Source organism: Mercenaria mercenaria, chromosome 1, assembly GCF_021730395.1.
Source record: "Mercenaria mercenaria strain notata chromosome 1, MADL_Memer_1, whole genome shotgun sequence".
NCBI classification, from domain to species: Eukaryota; Metazoa; Mollusca; class Bivalvia; order Venerida; family Veneridae; genus Mercenaria; species Mercenaria mercenaria.
Window position 1 is genome coordinate 21,510,215 of NC_069361.1, and position 21,869 is coordinate 21,532,083.

At 37.7% G+C, this 21,869-nt stretch overlaps 1 protein-coding gene across 4 annotated transcripts in view; it reads right to left on the reverse strand.

Moving 5' to 3' along the window:
- Nucleotides 1-11,691: 11,691 nt before the first annotated feature.
- LOC123544200 (protein-L-isoaspartate(D-aspartate) O-methyltransferase-like) overlaps nucleotides 11,692-21,869 on the reverse strand; it is a 34,326-nt gene continuing 24,148 nt past the window's right edge. For 2 of the 4 annotated variants that reach the window (XM_053541917.1, XM_053541927.1), the window contains exon 7: nucleotides 11,692-15,657. In XM_053541917.1, coding sequence (XP_053397892.1) covers nucleotides 15,642-15,657 — 16 coding nt within the window. In that variant the 3' untranslated portion in view covers nucleotides 11,692-15,641. Of the gene's footprint in view, nucleotides 16,942-21,869 lie in introns of all 4 variants that reach the window. The other 2 variants (XM_053541915.1, XM_053541921.1) reach the window with 1 other exon arrangement.

Sequence of the window (21,869 nt, forward strand, 5' to 3'; positions counted from 1 at the left end):
ATAAATATTGTAAAACAAAGTTACATTAATTTAGTAAAAAAAAAATGCACTGCATAAAAAGCATTTGTTTGCTGTTGAATATTAGTGTAATTGTATGTAAAGAATGTTCTTAGTAATCAACACATGCCTGGACTGGAAATAGTTGATTGTAATGCTATAAGACTAATAACTTAAATAGAATGTGTGGAAAATTGTGGAGAAAGTGATGTTACTGCCTCTTTATTATAGATCTTATCTAAACAGCAAGATGATGAAATAGACTAATTTAGGAAAAAGAAGAATAAAGTAGTATAGCTATTAAAAGTGCTGCAGTAACTGTAATGTCTACCTTCATCCTCTTGAAATATGAAGGAAGTATAAAAGGAAAAACTTGTTTATTCATAATCTGTGCCACAAAATTTAAAGATTTGATTTTGAAAACTAGACTTGAATCTGCAGCATCTCATTGGTTGTTTCTTGGGACAATCTTACAATTGACCAGTGGGAAAGTAGTATGCTAAGACTAGTCTTTAGACTCAATTTTATGTTATGAGCCAGTCGTAGTGTAGTATAGAATTGTTAAAGTGTATTTCAAGATCAAAATTTATAACCATGAATCTCTAGTAGTATGTGTGTGTGTGTGCGGGCACATGGCTGTTAGTAATTTTAGTGTGAGGATGTAGCAAGATACTGAAGATTTTCCAATGTCAGAATCTTCCTTGATTCTTTAGCATGCTAGATGTAAAGAACCCATGCACAAGACTCTTATATGAATTTTATTTATTCTTAGTTGGTAAATGGGGTATTGTTCTCAGGACCCCAGGTTTTGTTGTCAGACAGTGTCACCACAGGACCACTGTGTCCATTGTTGTCTAGTAATAAATGCTACATATAGTTGTGTGTGTTGTGAGAAAGGATATTCTATATAAAAATGATAAATCTGTGAGAGTTTATACTTTGTATACAGTTTGTAATAAAGGTTTGAAAATCATAAAAAGGTGAGAAATTTTGTTAATTTATTTGCATTAAGATTTTCATATTTTATTATTCAGTCTTGCAAATTTAAGCAATATAGACCATTTCTGGTGATATGTGTGGTGCTATGAATAGAAGTATAAGAATGTTAGCTGTTCACTTCAAGCTAGGAACCAGAGAAACTTTGTGATGGAATGCTCCATGTATGTTGCTGTGTGCTTAGCATGGAACCAGTTACTTTGAGTCCACCACTTAGCTGCAACAAGAGCATAACTTGATGATATATATTTGTCTGTATAGATGATAAATTTTTCGCCATTTTAGGACTGGTTCCTATAAAGGAGTATACTAAACCACACATCTGACCTGAGTTGGCAGCTCAGATATATTCATGTATTTATAACTTTATGTATTCTTAGTCTTTCTATCGGATATGCTTTATTTTAGAATTTACTATGAATAGGTATATATTTGCTTTGTATTTCTTTCCATAGTCAGCTATTATTTCCTGTGATATGTGTTACTTCTTGCTAGCATTCCATTTAAAGTCAGCATGTAATTACTTCTCAAGGTTAGTTTTTGTTCACATTCTTACAAAGTTTGTCTCGAGAACAGGCATAAATATTTTCAATGAGAGGTTGTTTTAAACTGCTGCTTCTGTTCAGTCTGTGTATTACAGTGCAGTATTACAAAACAATACCGATTAGTTTTGAACAAAAGATTGTACAGTTTTAAAAATATCTTCACACAAAGCTAAGAGTGCATTTCTTCAAACCTGCATGTGTATTAGTTTGAATAGATTATGTCTTTTCAAGATAACAGTCAGTTCACTGATTTTTTCGAAATTTTTTCCTGTTTTGGTAAGATGTGTTTGTTGTTTGAGATATACAAGTAAAAAATTAATATATAGATACAGCTGGCTATAGAATGAATAGTTTCATTAGACTCGGTATAAAACAGATATACATGTATAGAGTTGTTGAAAACTTTGTGTCTCATCTTCTGGTAGTAAAATTTATATGAATGAAAACAAAGACCTCATGACTTACTTTTTATCAGCTTTATATCTTGTTTTGATAATTTTACGTTTGTTATGTTTACCGCCTAAGAATTCCATATTTATGAATTCCAAGGGTATGAAAATTGTTCATTTACATCTACATTCCATATTTTCTAAGTATATTGTATTTGTTAAATTCCATATAAGGTGGTCAGCTTCATTTAAGCAACATTTTATAATATTTTTCTTTTCCATATATTATGTTTGGTCTATAAAGGAAAAAAAGACATTACAAAGAGTTAGATGCCTGTTATTACAGCAATCAGCATGGCAAGTTGAAATATAGCAACCAGTGTAACAGGTTGAAACAATTTGATCAAATCATTCATATACTAGTATTGTTGATATTTTTTGAAAATCTTTACTTTTAATAAAATCAAAAGCATCACCCATTGTTTGAGAAAATAAAAAAAAAAGACAAAGTTTTATAGTGTAAACAAATGTAGGGTTAACGCATGTTTTTTTTGTGTAACAACATCTGCAGAATCCCAAGGGATTGGTTGGTGCACGAGCCCGTAGGGCGAGTGCACCAACATAGCCCGAGGGATTCTGCAGATGTTGTTTCACGAAACAAACGTGTGTTATCGCTATTCTTGCATAAAACACAACTAAAGTGCTGGAAATATCGAAAAAAACAAGACTATTCAGCTGACATTAGCCGATCGAAGTCGGCCGTTTCAGGTTGTTATGGACACTGTTTTATTTATGCATTTCCAGGGCATACAGAAACAGTGCATATTTTATACATGTCGAACGGACATTCTTGTTGTGGTAATTTCTTTAATATTAAATATATGTAAAATAAGCATGACTCCCCCTTTTTCCGATCTATCGGTAGGAACTTTAGCTTTAGAGGCTCGGAATTATAAGAAAAGGGCATAAACGGCATCCTGTGTTTACACAGTTTGCAGGTGAGGTGCCGACAGAACACAATTCTGCTTGGTTTAAATTAATAGTCTGTCCCTTACCCTTTTTAAATGTAAATATTATCGTTTAATAGAAACTGGTATCGATACCTATATTCTTCATGTCGTTAAAAATGAAATATCTAGGCCTACAACTAGAAAAGTTTGCTTTGCACCCCCTCCCATCGCGATCAAAGTTTGATAAACACAAAAATTTGAATTTTTCCAACATCGATATAATCAACTTAGATTGGATTTATAAACTCAAACATGGTTGGTGAGATCTACAAATAAATTGAAAAATATATAATAAATACCTTCTGTTCATCAAATGTTCATTAACCATGGAAAATCCTTCAAACTTTACGCTTCGTCATGTTTATGCTTTACATTACACACCATCACTACATCAGTAGACTGCATAGATGTGTAAAGTAGACACAAACATTTTTTAAAAGTTTTAGTGTAAGATTTAAAGTTAGCATGTCAACTTTCTCGACTCAAATTAATTTGGAAAACGAAATTTTATTTTTGTAAACGTTATTTGCCTATCATTTTCAGGGATTAAATCGCGGCGTGTAAACTTACTTTGAGTCAAATACGCATAATAATACACTAATAAGGAACATCAATGCAGTCGCGTATCAAGATAGGTAGCGCTTATTACAAGTTAAAGTAAAGTTAGGTTGAAAAATGATATTTTTAATAAAAATGTAGAAGAAAATATTTCATACATCACGGACCTTTCGACTTCGGCCAAAATTGATTCGGGATCCATAATTTGCTTACGTTGGACCCGCAACAGCATATTCAAATCGTTCACCAACAACGTGTGCTCACGAGAATCTCCTTGTTTGTACACGTTTTTTCCCTGTTTGTGCATGCCCAAAATCGGCAAAAAACAAAGGTTTTATGCAAGAATGCACTTTTTTGCACTTTCATTTTGAAAATGTGCTTGAGTGACTCTGTTATATTATGGGTTATTTATGAAAATACACAATTAATTGTTCTACTGTTCATTAATTCCTTAAAGAAGAATGGCCAAGCAGTAAAATATATCTATGGCATGTCACAAAAAAAAATCACAGAAATTCAAAAAAGACCACTAGAACTGCTTTGTATGAAATTGTTAGTTTTAGTTATACTGTACTGATATATTAAGTTACGGTAAACTTACAGTTATGATTGTGATTGACATTTGTCTACATTTTAAATTCTAGGTAATCATACCTTTATACTAAAAACTTGGTTGTGTTAAACGTATACAGATATATTTTTCCTTTTGGGTTTTGCAACTTATTTGATAACTGCGCTTTTACTGTTATGTACTTTACGCATATATAATCACTATACTTATTTTGCTTTTGCAAAGAATTGTTGTTATCTGTGTTCCTTTCTAGCATTTCAAGATATTGTTTATTTCAAAGTGTTTTCATCAGTCAAATAAAAAATTATAGAATTGTTTTTTCCCTTTTCTTGTTATTTTTGCCTGCTTTAAGCACAAGTTATTATCTCCCACTGAGGGTGGTTGGATATTGTTTTGGCAATCTCCATTGTCCGTCTGTATGAGCAAATGAAAGGACATTTTTTAGGTACTGAGGACAATAAAATGCTGCTGCCCTGTAAATATTAGTCATATTGTTTTAAAAAGACAGGATTTATGGCCCTTTGTACTCGTATATTAGTAGATAAATCGTTTTTATTCCATTTTCTTCCATCTAGGTCATGTTGGACATTGTTTGAAGCATTTTAAATTAATAAAACCTGGTAATAATATTAATTTGGCCCTGCAAATTTCAGTGAAAATATGCGTGAATTATGACCTGATTGGATGAAGTTTAACGAGCATATTAGAGCATGATACTTAATGGATGGCATGATGCAAAGTTTGAAAGCCTGGTTTTTGTGGAGTTTTCACATTTCTTGTTACTTAATAGATTTATTTCAAATGTAAAATAGTTGTTCCACACCATCAACCACATCATATGACAATAATGACCAGTAACAAGCAAAGTTGTGGATATATTACCTGGATGGGGTGGGGAGGGTTGTGGGGGGTGGGGTCTAGATTTACATAAAACATAGTCAAAAAGTTTGTCTATATGAAAGCTAGGCCAAATTAGGTGTTGTCTTCTCTGTAACATTACAATCCATAACAAGATTTTAAATTATTTTGCACAAATTAATGAGGAGTCACGTAAAGACTTAGGACCGTTGTGTGAAGGTCAAGATCAGAGAAGTCTGTGATTTTATCTGGGATGTTCTGTACATAAAATAAGCCTGGAAGTATAGTGTAAACCTCAACAAGACAAGGTATTGCACTTGAACCTAAAGCCATTCATTCAAAGGTCAAGGTCATACAAGGGTCATTATTCAGAAGATGTCCACAATGCTGCCATTCATCTATGGAGTAACTGTTGCTATAGATCTATGGTTTTGATTCTAGGATGTACTGCCAATGAAATTATGTCTCACACAGTTACTTATCTTCCATTTCCAATGTATAATTGTATTTTGTATATAATAACTGTAAACAAATGTAAACATCTTACAAGATTGCCAGCATAGGACAGAATTTAAAAAAAAGCTAAGGGACAGCAGGGAAAGAGACGCGTGCATTAGCAGGTTTCTTATCCACATTGTCTGGAGGGTTGAGAAAACACTCATCTGACACAGGCAGCCATGTTAGGTAAAGTTTTCTTGCCTACCATTGCATTATTTTCAAAGATGTTCATTATAAAATCTCCCTATTAGTAATTATGTCGTCTTGTCACAATATGTGTGTAGCTTCCCTTGTCTTGTCACCATATGTTTCAATATGTGTGTAGCTTGCCTCATCTTGTCACAATAGGTGTGTAGCTTGCCGCATCTTGTCACAATAGGTGTGTAGCTTGCCTCGTCACAATATGCGTGTAGCTTGCCTCATCTTGTCACAATATGCGTGTAGATTGCCTCATCTTGTCACAATATGCGTGTAGCTTGCCTCATCTTGTCACAATAGGCGTGTAGCTTGCCTCATCTTGTCACAATAGGCGTGTAGCTTGCCTCATCTTGTCACAATAGGCCTGTAGCTTGCCTCATCTTGTCACAATATGCGTGTAGCTTGCCTCATCTTGTCACAATATGGGTGTAGCTTGCCTCATCTTGTCACAATAGGTGTGTAGCTTGCCTCATCTTGTCACAATATGTGTGTAGCTTGCCTCATCTTGTCACAATATGTCTGTAGCTTGCCTCATCTTGTCACAATGTATGTAGCTTGCCTCATCTTGTCACAATATGTGTGTAGCTTGCCTCATCTTGTCACAATATGCGTGTAGCTTGCCTCATCTTGTCACAGTATGTGTGTAGCTTGCCTCATCTTGTCACAATATGCGTGTAGCTTGCCTCATCTTGTCACAATATGCGTGTAGCTTGCCTTATCTTGTCACAGTATGTGTGTAGCTTGCCTTATCTTGTCACAATATGCGTGTAGCTTGCCTCATCTTGTCACAATATGGGTGTAGCTTGCCTCATCTTGTCACAATAGGCGTGTAGCTTGCCTCATCTTTCACACTGTGTGTAGCTTGCCTCATCTTGTCACAATATGCGTGTAGCTTGCCTTATCTTGTCACAGTACGTGTGTAGCTTGCCTCATCTTTCACATTGTGTAGCTTACCTCATCTTGTCACAATGTGTGTAGCTTGCCTCATCTTGTCACAATATGTGTAGCTTGCCTTTTCCCACTACCCATAAAACATTTTCTCCACCAGCTAGGCAAGAACTTCTCTACCGTTTTAAGAAGAGTTAGATAACTGTATCTGACCTGGACTAAAACTTTGATCTAGGCCCGGATGGCTAACCCAGTTGAGAAGGTAGGTAGCTCCAGTGGTTCCTTTATGCAGTGCAATAGACCAGTTGGAGTTAACTTTTGGAGTCCATATAAGAATGCTACATAGTTGTTTTGCAGACAAAAAAGACCTTTCCATTTCCAGCTGTGGTGGACACTGTTAGCTGCTGAGTCAAACTCTTTCAACCATCAAAGCATGTGAGGGAATTATGTATAACTATTGGCTTAACATCGCACAATTATAGGTCATATGGCAACTTTCCAACTTTTGACGGAAGAGGAAGACTCCATGTGCGCCTACAGGTACTGTTTTATCACGGATGGGGAAGTGGATAGAACAATTCCTTCCCTAAGCCAGCTGGATGGCATCCTCACATGAATAATTCTACAGCGCAAGTCAGGTTCGAACCCACATGGGTGGGGGTCAAATGATTTGAAGTTAGCTATCTTAACCACTTGGCCACAGAGGCCCCTGATGCAGAATTAAGGAGAATATGCTACCTTAACCACTTGGCCACAGAGGCCCCTGATGCAGAGGTAAGGAGAATATGCTACCTTGACCACTCGGCCACAGAGGCCCCTGATGCAGAGGTAAGGAGAATATGCTACCTTCACCACTCGGCCACAGAGGCCCCTGATGCAGAGGTAAGGAGAATATGCTACCTTCACCACTCGGCCACAGAGGCCCCTGATGCAGAGGTAAGGAGAATATGCTACCTTAACCAGTCGGCCACAGAGGCCCCTGATGCAGAGGTAAGGAGAATATGCTACCTTAACCACACGACCACAGAGGCCCCTGATGCAGAGGTAAGGAGAATATTCAGTCTTAACCACTCGGCCACAGAGGCCCCTGATGCAGAGGTAAGGAGAACATGCAGTCTTAACCACTCGGCCACAGAGGCCCCTAATGCAGAGGTAAGGAGAATATGCTACCTTAACCACTTGGCCACTGATGCAGAGGTAAGGAGAACATGCAGTCTTAACCACTAGGCCACAGAGGCCCCTGATGCAGAGGTAAGGAGAATATTCAGTCTTAACCACTTGGCCACAGAGGTCCCTGATGCAGAGGTAAGGAGAATATGCTACCTTAACCACTCGGCCACAGAAGCCCCTGATGCAGAGGTAAGGAGAATATGCTACCTTAACCACTCGGCCACAGAGCCCCTGATGCAGAGGTAAGGAGAATATGCTACCTTAACCACTCGGCCACAGAGGCCCCTGATGCAGAGGTAAGGAGAATATGCTACCATAACCACTCGGCCGCAGAGGCCCCTGATGCAGAGGTAAGGAGAATATGCTACCTTAACCACTCGGTCACAGAGGCCCCTGATGCAGAGGTAAGAAGAATATGCTCCCTTAACCACTCGGCCACAGAGGCCCCTGATGCAGAGGTAAGGAGAACATGCAGTCTTAACCACTCGGCCACAGAGGCCCCTGATGCAGAGGTAAGGAGAATATGCTACCTTAACCACTTGGCCACTGATGCAGAGGTAAGGAGAACAAGCAGTCTTAACCACTTGGCCACAGAGGCCCCTGATGCAGAGGTAAGGAGAATATTCAGTCTTAACCACTTGGCCACAGAGGCCCCTGATGCAGAGGTAAGGAGAATATGCTACCTTAACCACTTGGCCACAGAGACCCGATGCAGAAGTAAGGAGAACAAGCAGTCTTAACCACTTGGCCACAGAGGCCCCTGATGCAGAGGTAAGGAGAATATTCAGTCTTAACCACTTGGTCACAGAGGCCCCTGATGCAGAGGTAAGGAGAATATGCTACCTTAACCACTTGGCCACAGAGGCCCGATGCAGAGGTAAGGAGAACAAGCAGTCTTAACCACTTGGCCACAGAGGCCCCTGATGCAGAGGTAAGGAGAATATGCTACCTTAACCACTTGGCCACAGAGGCCCGATGCAGAGGTAAGGAGAATATGCTACCTTAACCACTCGGCCACAGAGGCCCCTGATGCAGAGGTAAGGAGAATATTCAGTCTTAACCACTTGGCCACAGAGGCCCCTGATGCAGAGGTAAGGAGAACATGCAGTCTTAACCACTCAGCCACAGAGGCCCCTGATGCAGAGGTAAGGAGAATATGCTACCTTAACCACTTGGCCACTGATGCAGAGGTAAGGAGAACATGCAGTCATAACCACTTGGCCACAGAGGCCCCTGATGCAGAGGTAAGGAGAATATTCAGTCTTAACCACTTGGCCACAGAGGCCCCTGATGCAGAGGTAAGGAGAATATTCAGTCTTAACCACTTGGCCACAGAGTCCCCTGATGCAGAGGTAAGGAGAATATGCAGTCTTAACCACTTGGCCACAGAGGCCCCTGATGCAGAGGTAAGGAGAATATGCTATCTTAACCACTTGGCCAAAGAGGCCCCTGCTGCAGAGGTAAGGAGAATATGCTACCTTAACCACTTGGCCACAGAGGCCCCTGATGCAGAGGTAAGGAGAATATGCAGTCTTAACCACTTGGCCACAGAGGCCCCTGATGCAGAGGTAAGGAGAATATGCTACCTTAACCACTTGGCCACAGAGGCCCCTGATGCAGAGGTAAGGAGAATATGCAGTCTTAACCACTTGGCCCCTGATGCAGAGGTAAGGAGAATATGCTGTCTTAACCACTTGGCCACAGAGGCCCCTGATGCAGAGGTAAGGAGAATATGCTACCTTAACCACTTGGCCACAGAGGCCCCTGATGCAGAGGTAAGGAGAATATGCAGTCTTAACCACTTGGCCACAGAGGCCCCTGATGCAGAGGTAAGGAGAATATGCAGTCTTAACCACTTGGCCACAGAGGCCCCTGATGCAGAGGTAAGGAGAATATGCAGTCTTAACCACTTGGCCACAGAGGCCCCTGATGCAGAGGTAAGGAGAATATGCTGCCTTAACCACTTGGCCACAGAGGCCCCTGATGCAGAGGTAAGGAGAATATTCAGTCTTAACCACTTGGCCACAGAGGCCCCTGATGCAGAGGTAAGGAGAATATGCTACCTTAACCACCTGGCCACAGAGGCCCCTGATGCAAAGGTAAGGAGAATACGTTACCTTAACCACTTGGCCACAAAGGTCCCTGATGTAGAAGTAAGAATATTCAGCAACATCTTTACAAGCAATTTTCTCTCTTTAATTCTTAGGGTTATTTATAGTGAAATAATTCTAACACAGTTTAACACAAGAATGAATGCTACAAACCAATCTTGGAAATTGCAGTTAAAAAGTTATTTTCATGTTAATTTTAAAGTTTACACTATATACATATACAGAAAAGTGATGGTGCCCTTTGGCAGCCATGTTTTTTGAAGGATCAGAATAATTTGAACAATCTTTGCAGAGGGTCATACAAGGACCATTCGTTTTAAATTATTTTAAGATCAGGCCAACAATTTCAAACAAGAAGATTTTTAAAGTTTGCACTAAATACATATGGTGCCCATGTATTTGACAAGCATGAATAATTTAAACAACCTTGGTAGAGGGTCACACAGGGACAATTTGAGTCATTTCAAAATTGGGCCAGCAGTTGGGAGAAGTGACCACACCCCCTAGTGGCCTCGTTTTTTTTATACATAATTTATTTTAGGTCGATTGGGAAGGAAGTTCTAGAACTTATATTAATCACTCTCGACACCTCATTCCTGATGGAATCCATTACCAAGAGCGTATGAGAGAAGAGGCCAGTTTCCCTTTTAATGCCGAGCTCAAGCAGGAGATCTACTGGTACCATTTTACATTCTTTGGTATGACATGGCCGGGAATCAAACCCATGACCTCCCGCACTCGAAGCGGATGCTCTACCACTAGGCTATCAAGGAGGTTCTTTTGACAAAATTGAATAATATGAACAACTTTAGTAGAGTCAAACAAAAAGCTGCGTTCAATAAACGCTTGATGCCCCTGGTGGCATCCTTGTTGATACAAAGCAACCCAAGTCCAAAATGAGGTCAAGGTCAAACTGAGGCCAGGTGATGTCAAAAGATGAGGATTGGTCACAGGTTACATCTACATTAGTATCAAGTCATTCTAGTAAGGGGTATTGATGCTAGATGAAATGGTCCCATTTGGTTAACCAAGAGATGGCCCATATAAAGCAACCTAAGTCCAAAATGAGGACAAGGTCAAGGTCAAACTGAGGTCAGGTGAAGTCTGAAGATGAGGAACTGTCACAGGTTACATCTGCATTAGTATCAAGTCATTCTAGTAAGGGATATTGATGCCAGACGAAACGGTCCCATTTGGTTTACCAAGAGATGGCCCATATAAAGCAACCTAAGTCCAAAATGAGGTCAAGGTCAAACTGAGGTCAGGTGATGTCTAAAGATGAGGAATGGTCACAGGTTACATCTGCATTAGTATCAAGTCATTCTAGTAAGGGGTACTGATGCTAGACGAAACGATCCCATTTGGTTAACCAAGAGATGGCCCATATAAAGAAACCTGTCCAAAATGAGGTCAAGGTCAAGGTCAAACTGAGGTCAGGTGATGTCTGAAGATAAGGAATGGTCACAGGTTATATCTACATTAGTATCAAGTCATTCTAGTAAGGGATATTGATGCTAGACGAAACGGTCCCATTTGGTTAACCTCGTATGGAAGTACGAACAGACAGACGAACAGACAGGACCATCACTATATGCCTCCCGCATTAGTAGACGCCGGGAGCATAAAAAGGCTCATTTGTGTGTAATTACCTCAAAATCAGACTGGTGGTTTTGGATGAAATGTTGTCGACAGATTTTTCTATATCAAGCTCTGGAAGCTCCTGTTTGCAACCAAGGGAAACCATTTGAACAACTTTGCAAAATGACCATCCAAGGCCAAGTTTCATCACTTCAGAGCAGATGTTGTTTGAAGGGAAGTGTGGACAGACGGTAGCGCGAGTGATCACAATAGCTCACCCTGAGCATTTGATGCTCAGGTGAGCTAAAAAGCAAGACAAGGTCATTTGTGTATAAATTCATTATATTTAAATAACAAAGGTCAATTTAATTCAAGCAGCATCATATAGATGTAACACAACATTAACATGTGGAAACATACATGTTTACAACACAAACAATAGCAGTGTCTCACACTGAACAAACAAAATCTTGTCACAGGAACACAACAGTACATTTGATATGAATTTTTTTACTTATTTAGCAATTGTAGGTAGACTTTAAATATTTGAATGTTTTTCAGTGCAACATTGAATTATAACATTTAAAATGTTAATTATCAAACTCACCAGTATGAACAAAATTGCTAAAAGCTATTGAGAAAATGTGAAATAACAAGAACTGTCACTGTTAGTGACAAATGCCCCTGCAGTGTGCCTAAGAATGCTACAGTTGTCAGTGCAAAATATGCCAGAATAGTTCAGGTATCAATTATTTTGTGACCTTGACCTGAGACAGCAGGTCATAAGCGCAACATACCTTCTCAATATGGTTAACATTTGTGTCAGCTCATTTTCAAATCCCTTGATAAATGGCAGAATTATGGACAAGACATGAAAAAGACGATGTTAACCTTTGACTTCTAAGTGTGACCTTGACCTCTGAGCAAGGGTCCGGGTCTTGCTCATGACAAGTTATCTCATTAAAGGGAACATTCCTGCCAAGTAGTTTTAAAATCCCTTCACCAACGGCCGAGTTATGGACCAGACAAGAAACAGACCATGCCAACCTTTAACCTCTAAGTGTGACCTTGACCTTAGAGCTCAGGGTCTGGATCTTGCACATAACATGTCACCTCATTATGGGGAACATTTATACCATGTAATTTCAAAATCCCTTGATGAATGGCAGAGTTATGAACCGGACACCTGTTAACCTTTGACTTCTGTGTGACCTTGACCTTGGAGGCAGGGTCTTGCGCATTACGCACTGTCTCTTTATGGTCAATGTTTATGCCAAGTTATTTTAAAATCCATTCATAGATGACAGAGTTATGGACCGGACACGAAACAGACCCAATTAACTTTTGACCTCTGTGACCTTGACCTTGGAGCTAGGGGTCTGGGTCTTGTGCATGACACATGTCTCATCATGTTGAACATTTAGGCAAAGTTATTTTAAAATCCCTTTATGGATGGCAGAGTTACAGCCCAGACAAGAATTTACATGGATGCACGCACGCACAACAAACACACACATGGACAGGCAGAGTGATTTTAATATGCCCACCTTTGGTGGGGCATAAAAAGAAAATGTGTTTGTGTAACATGTAAAATCAAAATATGTTTCACTTGCAAACACAACATCTTCCATTCATTTACACAGATATTTCACTAAAAATACTGCATCAACTTGTCACTCAGTGAAAGATATTTTTTGATTTAAAACTAACAACAAAATATCCTTTTTGTATTATTTTCTAATTTCAATACATTCATCCAGAAACAAGAGCTTTCAACACATGTTGGTTTTCTTTCATTTGTGAATTGTTCATAACATTTTAGCAATAAATGGAAGTTGCAAAAAGTTTTCTAATTAATACAATACACATGAGTTTTTTTTTCCATTTATACAAACCAACTTGACACAATAGCCATACAATCACTAACAAAAATATCCTACTCCTTTATAATAGAAATGAATTAAGGAAGAAGAGAAGAGATAAAATTCGAAGAGCATGAAACCTCAATACCAGCATTTATATTTTCCAGTTTCAAATCATTCTCTAACAGCTGATAATATATTAGGTCACAATTATCTGTTAATATGTTATGGTAAAACCTGTGCTGAATAACACTTGTAACGGCAGGCCCTTTTCATCAAAAGGCCATTACTTCATTTTCATCAGAATTTGACTAGTGAATAAAGATCACCTGCAAATACAAATACCTTTCTGGATCTTCAAAGCATGGTTTTCATATCCGTACAGGTTTGATGATCTCTGTAAATATTTACTCTTCCTTCAGATTTTTAAGGTACATTACTAACAAAACTTATAATAAGGGTAATATTTAGTTACATTTGTAACACTCTGTGTAGTATAAACACTGTTTTTAACACGTAAAAAAACAACAAAAAAACTTTAAAACATTAAAGACTGCAAGTTGTCCCAATAATATGAATTATTAAAAAAACCTATCTGGTATGAAATAATTAACAAAAACTATGAATAACAGCTGTCAGAGATGGCATGCTAGACTATTTATGGATAGGGAAACAAGGCATATCTGGGGAAAATAAAGCTATCACTAAAGGTGATGAATGTACCCCCCGCATGCACTGACACAGTACATTGCAATTTGACGCACACAAAGACTGCATAATTATGTGGACTGTATGTATATAGACTGTATGAATACAGTATAGTAACAAAAAACAAAATCCCATAACTATGCAGAATATTTATCTAAAAGAACGTAACATGCACCATGCACAACTAGGGTTGGTACTGATCACTTGTGTGAAGTTTCATTAAATTGTGTGCAAGGGTTCGGAAGATTAGGCGTACACAAGACTGCAAATGCAGACTGTATGTTCATAGTATGTTAACAAGAAACAAAGTCCCATAACTCTGCAATTTTTGTCTTTGAAAGAACCTAACATGCCCCATGCACAACTACTGTTGTTACTGATCACTTCTGTGAAGTTTCATTAAATTGTGTCATGGGGATGAGGAGAGATGGTGCGCACAAGATTGTGTCTATGTATATAGTTTAGTAACAAAAAACAAAGTCCCATAACTCTGCAAATTTTTTTTCTGAAAGAACCTAACATGCCCCAGGCACAACTACTGTTGTTACTGATCACTTCTGTGAAGTTTCATTAAATTGTGTCAAGTGGATGGGGAGAGATGTTGCGCACAAGATTGTGTCTATGTATATAGTATAGTAACAAAAAACAAAGTCCCATAACTCTGCAATTTCTTTTTCTGAAAGAACCTAACATGCCCCATGCACATCTACTGTTGTTACTGATCACTTGTGTGAAGTTTCCTTAAATTGTGTCAAGTGGATGAGGAGAAATGGCGTGCACAAGATTCTGTGTATGTATAGAGTATAGTAACAAAAAACAAAGTCCCATAACTGCAATTTCTTTTTCTGAAAGAACCTAACATACCCCATGTACAACTACTGTTGTTACTGATCACTTGTGTGAAGTTTCATTAAATCGTGTCAAGGGGATGAGGAGAGATGGTGCGCACAAGATAGTGTCTACGGACGGACAGACAGACAGACGGACGGACAGACAACCTGAAACCAGTATACACCCCCTTACAACTTTGTTGTCGGGGGGTACAACTACTTTATCAGAGGACACTAAACATTTCATGTTAACAAGAAAAACTCAAGTTTAGAAAATTGGGGTTTATATTTATTTATTTATTTTGTTGGGTTTAACGTCGCACCAACACAATTTTAGGTCATATGGCGACTTTCCAGCTTTAATGGTGGAGGAAGACCCCAGGTGCCCCTCCGTGCACTATTTCATCACGAGCGGGCACCTGGGTAGAACCACCGACCTTCCGTAAGCCTGGGGTTTATAGGTGTCCTCCATCATTGTTCCAGAAAAAAATCATACTATCTACACTTCATGGACCTTGTCATATAAGATATTGGTGATGATGTGGGACTACTACTTTTAAAGTTTGAATCAAATCAATGCAGTAGTAACAAAGCAAATACATCTACAAATAACAGAGATAAAGTGGAAGTCCAAGCTCTGTACGCCAATGCCAATGCATGGGCGAGTAGGGCAGCTCTCCATATAATTTATATAGATGAGCTACAAATTAATGGGGAAAAAAAAGCAAATTTTTATGTAATTTATGATACTTGTGCACACATCTCGTCTAAAATGTCTGTTATGCCTCTGTTTTATTATAATATTGTCCGTATCTGTACAATCTTGCAACAACCCTTGACACCTCATAACATGGCCTCTTCCCAACATTTGGATTCATAATAATGCACAACTGTTCCAAAAGAAAACATCATCACACCAATAAACAAAATGGCACATATCAATAAAATGAACTAAATAAAGACTTTGCAATACTCTACATAATTATACTTCTATGTACCTTGCCATACAACGAGGTTAGTATAAAACTGTGGTGTACTATCTGGCCATAATGGCACATCTTGCACAATAATGGCCAAAGGGTCTTAGTGATTCTAGGTGTAACATTATGGCCATGAGGTACACCCTAGCTGTTTGTTGACATTTTTATAACATAAACTGCTGCATGATGTTAACATCGGAATGACAAGTGTTCCAGTAACATTTTACTTGGCACACTGTCAATAACCTAACAGTAAATCAGCTGTTCTTTGTGTATTTTCAATGAAAATTTGTTACTTTAAAATATATAACAGATATTTTTACTAGCTATCTTTCTGTGGTATAGCATATGGAAAATACATTCTAAGATGCTAGTACTGACATTTATCTTATTACTTTAAACATAAATACAGCCCTTTTCCTACTTCAGAACTAAATTGCATTAGCAACAGGAAATGTCCTCTGCTGTCAGGAAAATCTAAATTAGGTGACAGCATATTCTTGCGTACCTAGCTGGGAAAGTATACATTTGTCTGCTTTTGTAAGACAGCTGTTTTCCCAACCAACGGGACAGTTTGGATAAAAACCTCGCTAACGCTCGTTTTTTCATTTCACACTGTCCCTTGGGTAGGGAAATACCGGTCTTACATAGTCAGGCATGTAAGATTCTTATAAACACAAAGTTGAACGAATTTTAAATCAAGAGTACAATGTTTGCTATTCTGTGTTACTGTCTAGTTTATAGTCTGCTACAAGAATCCTTCTCACTAAATTTACATAAAAAGTAAACTTTGAACTTAACAGCTTTGCTCCATCTTGAAAGGAACTATTACAAAATAAACTTTTTTTCACAAAAGAAAGATATGGTGGTATATTGTACAATAAGATCTACTCTGCTAGATGATCTGTTGGTTAGATAATTCCTCAAAATTCCTTCCAAGCAATGTGAAAAGTGTTTATAAAATATGGATTTCGACCACTTCCTGTGTCATGTCATAAAGAAAAACAAGGTTAAAGTATAAATATCTGCATCACTCCAATACATCATGATCACTGGAAGCTTGAATGAAGGGTTTGCAAGCACTTGTATCAGCAAATCACGATCAGTGCCAGCTAGATGCCATAAAAATTGGGATGCCATCATTGTGTTCTAGATAACGAAGTGTTTATCACATTTCAGAATTCATTCTTCGGGCTGAAAATAAAATGAAAAAAAAAATTGTAAACTGAATCTGCATATAAATAAAGTATCATACAAAGCTGTTGTATATTGTCTTTTAGCAAATAACTGTAGATTAAAACAATTTTGACTGACCAATGAAATTACTGTTACTACAAGTACCTGCAATTACCAGGTGAGAAAAGATTATCATGAAAAAAGAACTTTAGAGTTATTAAAGCAATTTTCTGTGGTAGCAAAACTTAAATACATTGTGTACATTACGATACCATTGTGGTTTAAGTTTTAAAGAGGTTGACATGCATGAAAGTAACATATACATTTTGACAAGCTATTATTTTTTTTAAAACAAGAGCTGTCCGTAAGACAGCCAAGCTCGACTATTCGAAATATTGTCACAGAAGCAGGAAATTATTACCCAAAATGTTAAATATCAAAAGAGTTTTAAGTTCGAAACGGGACATAATTTGACCAAAATGCATATCAGAGTTATGGGACTTGATGCTATCAACTAGTTTAATAACCCCGAAGAAACATGTTAAGTTTCAATTCCATATCTGCATTAGTTTTGGAGATAGTAACTTGCATGTAAAACTTTAACCAGAATTTTCTAAGTCCAAAAGGGGGAATAATTTGCTCAAAATACATGTTAAGAGTTATGGAACTTGACCCAGTGAGGTTGGTAACTGACCTAGAAAAAGAATAAATAAGTTTCAAAGCTATATGCCTTTTGGTAATAGCTGTATGTACTTGCACGCAAAACTTTAACCAGGATTTTCTAAGTCCAAAAGGGGGCATAATTTGCCCAAAATACATGTCAGAGTTATGGGACTTGATTCTATCAACTAGTTTTATAACCCCAAAGACACATGTGAAGTTTCAATTTAATATCTGCATTAGTTTTGGAGATAGTAACTTGCATGTAAAACTTTAACCAGGATTTTCTAAGTCCAAAAGGGGGCATAATTTGCTCAAAATACATGTCAGAGTTATGGGACTTGGCCCAGTGAGGTAGGTAATTGATCTAGAAAAAGAAAAAATAAGTTCCAAATCAATATGCCTTTTAGTAATAGCTGTATGTACGTATGTACTTGCACGCAAAACTTTAACCAGAATTTTCTAAGTCCAAAAGGGGGCATAATTTGGCCAAAACACATGTCAGAGTTATGGGACTTGACCCAGTGAGGTAGGTAATTGATATAGAAAAAGAAAAAATAAGTTTCAAATCTATATGCCTTTTAGTAATAGCTGTATGTACTTGCACGCAAAACTTTAACCAAAATTTTCTAAGTACAAAAGGGGGCATAATTTGGCCAAAATGAAGGTCAGAGTTATGGGACTTGATGCTATCAACTAGTTTTATAACCCCGAAGACACATGTGAAGTTTCAATTCAATATCTGCATTAGTTTTGGAGATAGTAACTTGCATGTAAAACTTGAACCAGAATTTTCTAAGTCCAAAAGGGGGCATAATTTGCTCAAAATACATGTTAGAGTTATGGAACTTGACCCAGTGAGGTTGGTAATTGACCTAGAAAAAGAATAAATAAGTTTCAAAGCTATATGCCTTTAAAAGATAGCTGTATGTACTTGCATGCAAAAACTTAACCAAGGTGTGACGCCGACGCCGACGCCGACGCCGACGCCGACGCCGACGCCAGGGTGAGTAGAATAGCTAGACTATTCTTCGAATAGTCGAGCTAAAAACTGGTGTGATTTACAGTTAGTTCTGATATAACAAATCAAAGAATTAATAAATACAGAAAACTGAAACTAGCTGATCGCATGATTTAGCTAGTGACAACTGACACAGATCAAGAGTAAATGGGTGCTTATTAAACCAAGCAGGAGAACAGCAAGTGAAGGCGAGTGGGTACATATTAGTAAGAATACATAACCACAGGTTTTACTGGTTGTTGACACTGTGTCTAATGAGTTACTGAATTATTATTTATGATGGTAACATAGTGTATCTGAAAATTCCTCTATTTCAGGATATAACAAGCGCTGTCTTAAGTCCTTAAGACAGCGCACTCGACTTTTCTCAGTGCTTGACTCTAAATTAGAGCTTTGCCAGTAAACACTTTATAAAACATAAACCAAAAAATCTAAGTTAAACAGGGACATAACTCTGTCAAAATTCAAATCAGAGTTATAGGGTTTGTTTCTCCTGGTGTAGACTTGATAGTAAATAACTATTTTAAGTTTCAAGTCAATAGCTTTGATAGTAACAGAGATATTTGACTTTATAAAAAACTTTTACCGAAAATTCTAAGTTAAAAAGGGGCATAACTCTGTCAAAATTCAAATCAGAGTTATGGGGATTATTTCTCCTGGTGTAGACTTTGACAGTAGATAAATATTTAAAGTTTCAAGTCAATAGCTTTGATAATAACAGAGATATTTGATTTTATCAAAAAAATTAACCAACAAGAGCTGTCTCCATAGGATGACACATGCCCCCGATGGCACTTTGAATGAATAGTTATGGCCGATGTTAGAGTTTAGGACCTTTGACCTACGGACCTGGGTCTTGCGCGCGACACGTCGTCTTACTGTGGTACACATTCATGCCCAATAATTTTAAAATCCATGCATGAATGACAAAGATATGGACTGGACACGCCCATCAATGCACTATCATAAAATATGACCTTTAACGTCTAAGTGTGACCTTGACCTTTGAGCTACGGACCTGGGTCTTGCGTGCGACACGTCGTCTTACTGTGGTACACATTCATGCCAAGTTATTTGAAAATCCATCCATGGATGACAAAGATATGGACCGGACACGAATGCACTATCATGAAAAATGACCTTTAACGTCTAAGTGTGACCTTGACCTTTGAGCTACGGACCTGGGTCTTGCGCGCGACACGTCGTCTTACTGTGGTACACATTCATGCCAAGTTATTTGAAAATCCATCCATGGATGACAAAGATATGGACCGGACACGAATGCACTATATGAAAAATGACTGCGCGCGACACGTCGTCTTACTGTGGTACACATTCATGCCAAGTTATTTGAAAATCCATCCATGGATGACAAAGATATGGACCGGACATGAATGCACTATATGAAAAATGACCTTTAACGTCTAAGTGTGACCTTGACCTTTGAGCTACAGACCTGGGTCTTGCGTGCGACACGTCGTCTTACTGTGGTACACATTCATGCCAAGTTATTTGAAAATCCATCCATCGATGACAAAGATATGGACCGGACACGAAAATTGCGGACAGACTGACAGACTGACAGACCGACAGACGGTTCAAAAACTATATGCCTCCCTTCGGGGGCATAAAAATTCTAAGTTAAAAAGGGGCATAACTCTGTCAAAATTCAAATCAGAGTTATGGGGATTGTTTCTCCTGGTGTAGACTTTGAAAGTAAATAACTATTTTAAGTTTCAAGTTGATAGCTTTGATAGTAACAGAGATATTTGACTTCATCAAAAATTTTAACCAAAAATTCTAAGTCAAAAAGGGGCATAACTCCATCAAAATTCAAATCAGAGTTATGGGGATTGTTTCTCCTGGTGTAGACTTTGAACAGAAGTGAAGGCAATTATCTTCAGCATGATAACCTCTCATCTACTGTAAGAAGACTAAATGAGACTTCTATTTTATGTTTAACTTGTGATACTATGTACATTTATTAATTCTTCGATCAAGTTTACAATAAATAGGTGTTAATATAAAATGATGGAGAATAAAAAGCAGGTTAAATAACCACATCCCAAAGCCTAATTAGTAAAGCAACATAGTTTAAGAAAAATAGCAAAGCTAAGAGATCTGCAAGGAAAGAGTAAATATAACTTCAAAGAATATAACATCCCAATTATCTGCAGCATATTGTCAGTCACTTAATTACAATCTTAACATGAGCTATCACTGAAAGAGATTAATACCTCTGCATTGATAAAAGAAAGTACCGACAACAGTGTACTGCACCGGACTTGTAACTTTGACCTTGGTCCTAGTAGCCAGATTGGTCTCTTCTACATAATCTTGATGAGTATAAATATAATGGAAATCCATCCATCAGTTAAGCAGACATGGAACAAACATATTGACCTTTGACTTCTAAATGCAGCCTTGACCTTTGACCTAATGACCTCAGTTGTACAATCTGCATGTCATCTTGATGATGTAAACAATTAATGCTACATTCATCCTTGTGTACAATCAACCCAAAATCATTGAAACAAACTGACAATGCCTCACAATCTTAAATATTATTTGATTTTATGCAACAGCAACAAAAGACATAGAAAAATGAGACTTTAGATACATAATGTTGATTTATCAGTTACTACCATGAAACATAACTATTAACTAGGAGGAGTAAACCTTTACCAAAATAAGTGGAACAGCTTCAGTATTTTACTTATAAGCCTCAAAATGGCAGCACTGCAGTATCAGCTGGGGAACTGGCAATATAAACCTATTCATGTTATTTTCAATGCCTTTTTCTACAAATCAATTAAAATCTTCACCCTTAGATGCATTACAACTGAAAAAGACTTTTTTCCCATTTCTATTTATAATACGATACCAGTAGTTAAAACATTACAAATCGCACCTACATTTTAAGAATGAATTAAAAAGGAGAGACTTAACTTTTTACAGAATTCTAAGCCAGAAAAGGATAATAATTCTGCATAAAGATGTTGGATTGCAATTAAAATTGACCTTGACCTGTATGAGTCAAAATGATCACATATTCACAACCTGAAATGCACAATTTTTGGTAAATTACAGTGTTGCAAGTTAAGATGCAACTATTCATTCCATTTCCTAAGTGTGAAAACAATTTAGAACACTTAGATCTTTAAAAAACAGAATGGAACAAGAGCTGTCATTAATGGTGACAAATGCCCCCCCGTAGTGCCTTGACCTTTGACCCCAAAGTCAACAGGGGTCGTGTACTCAATAA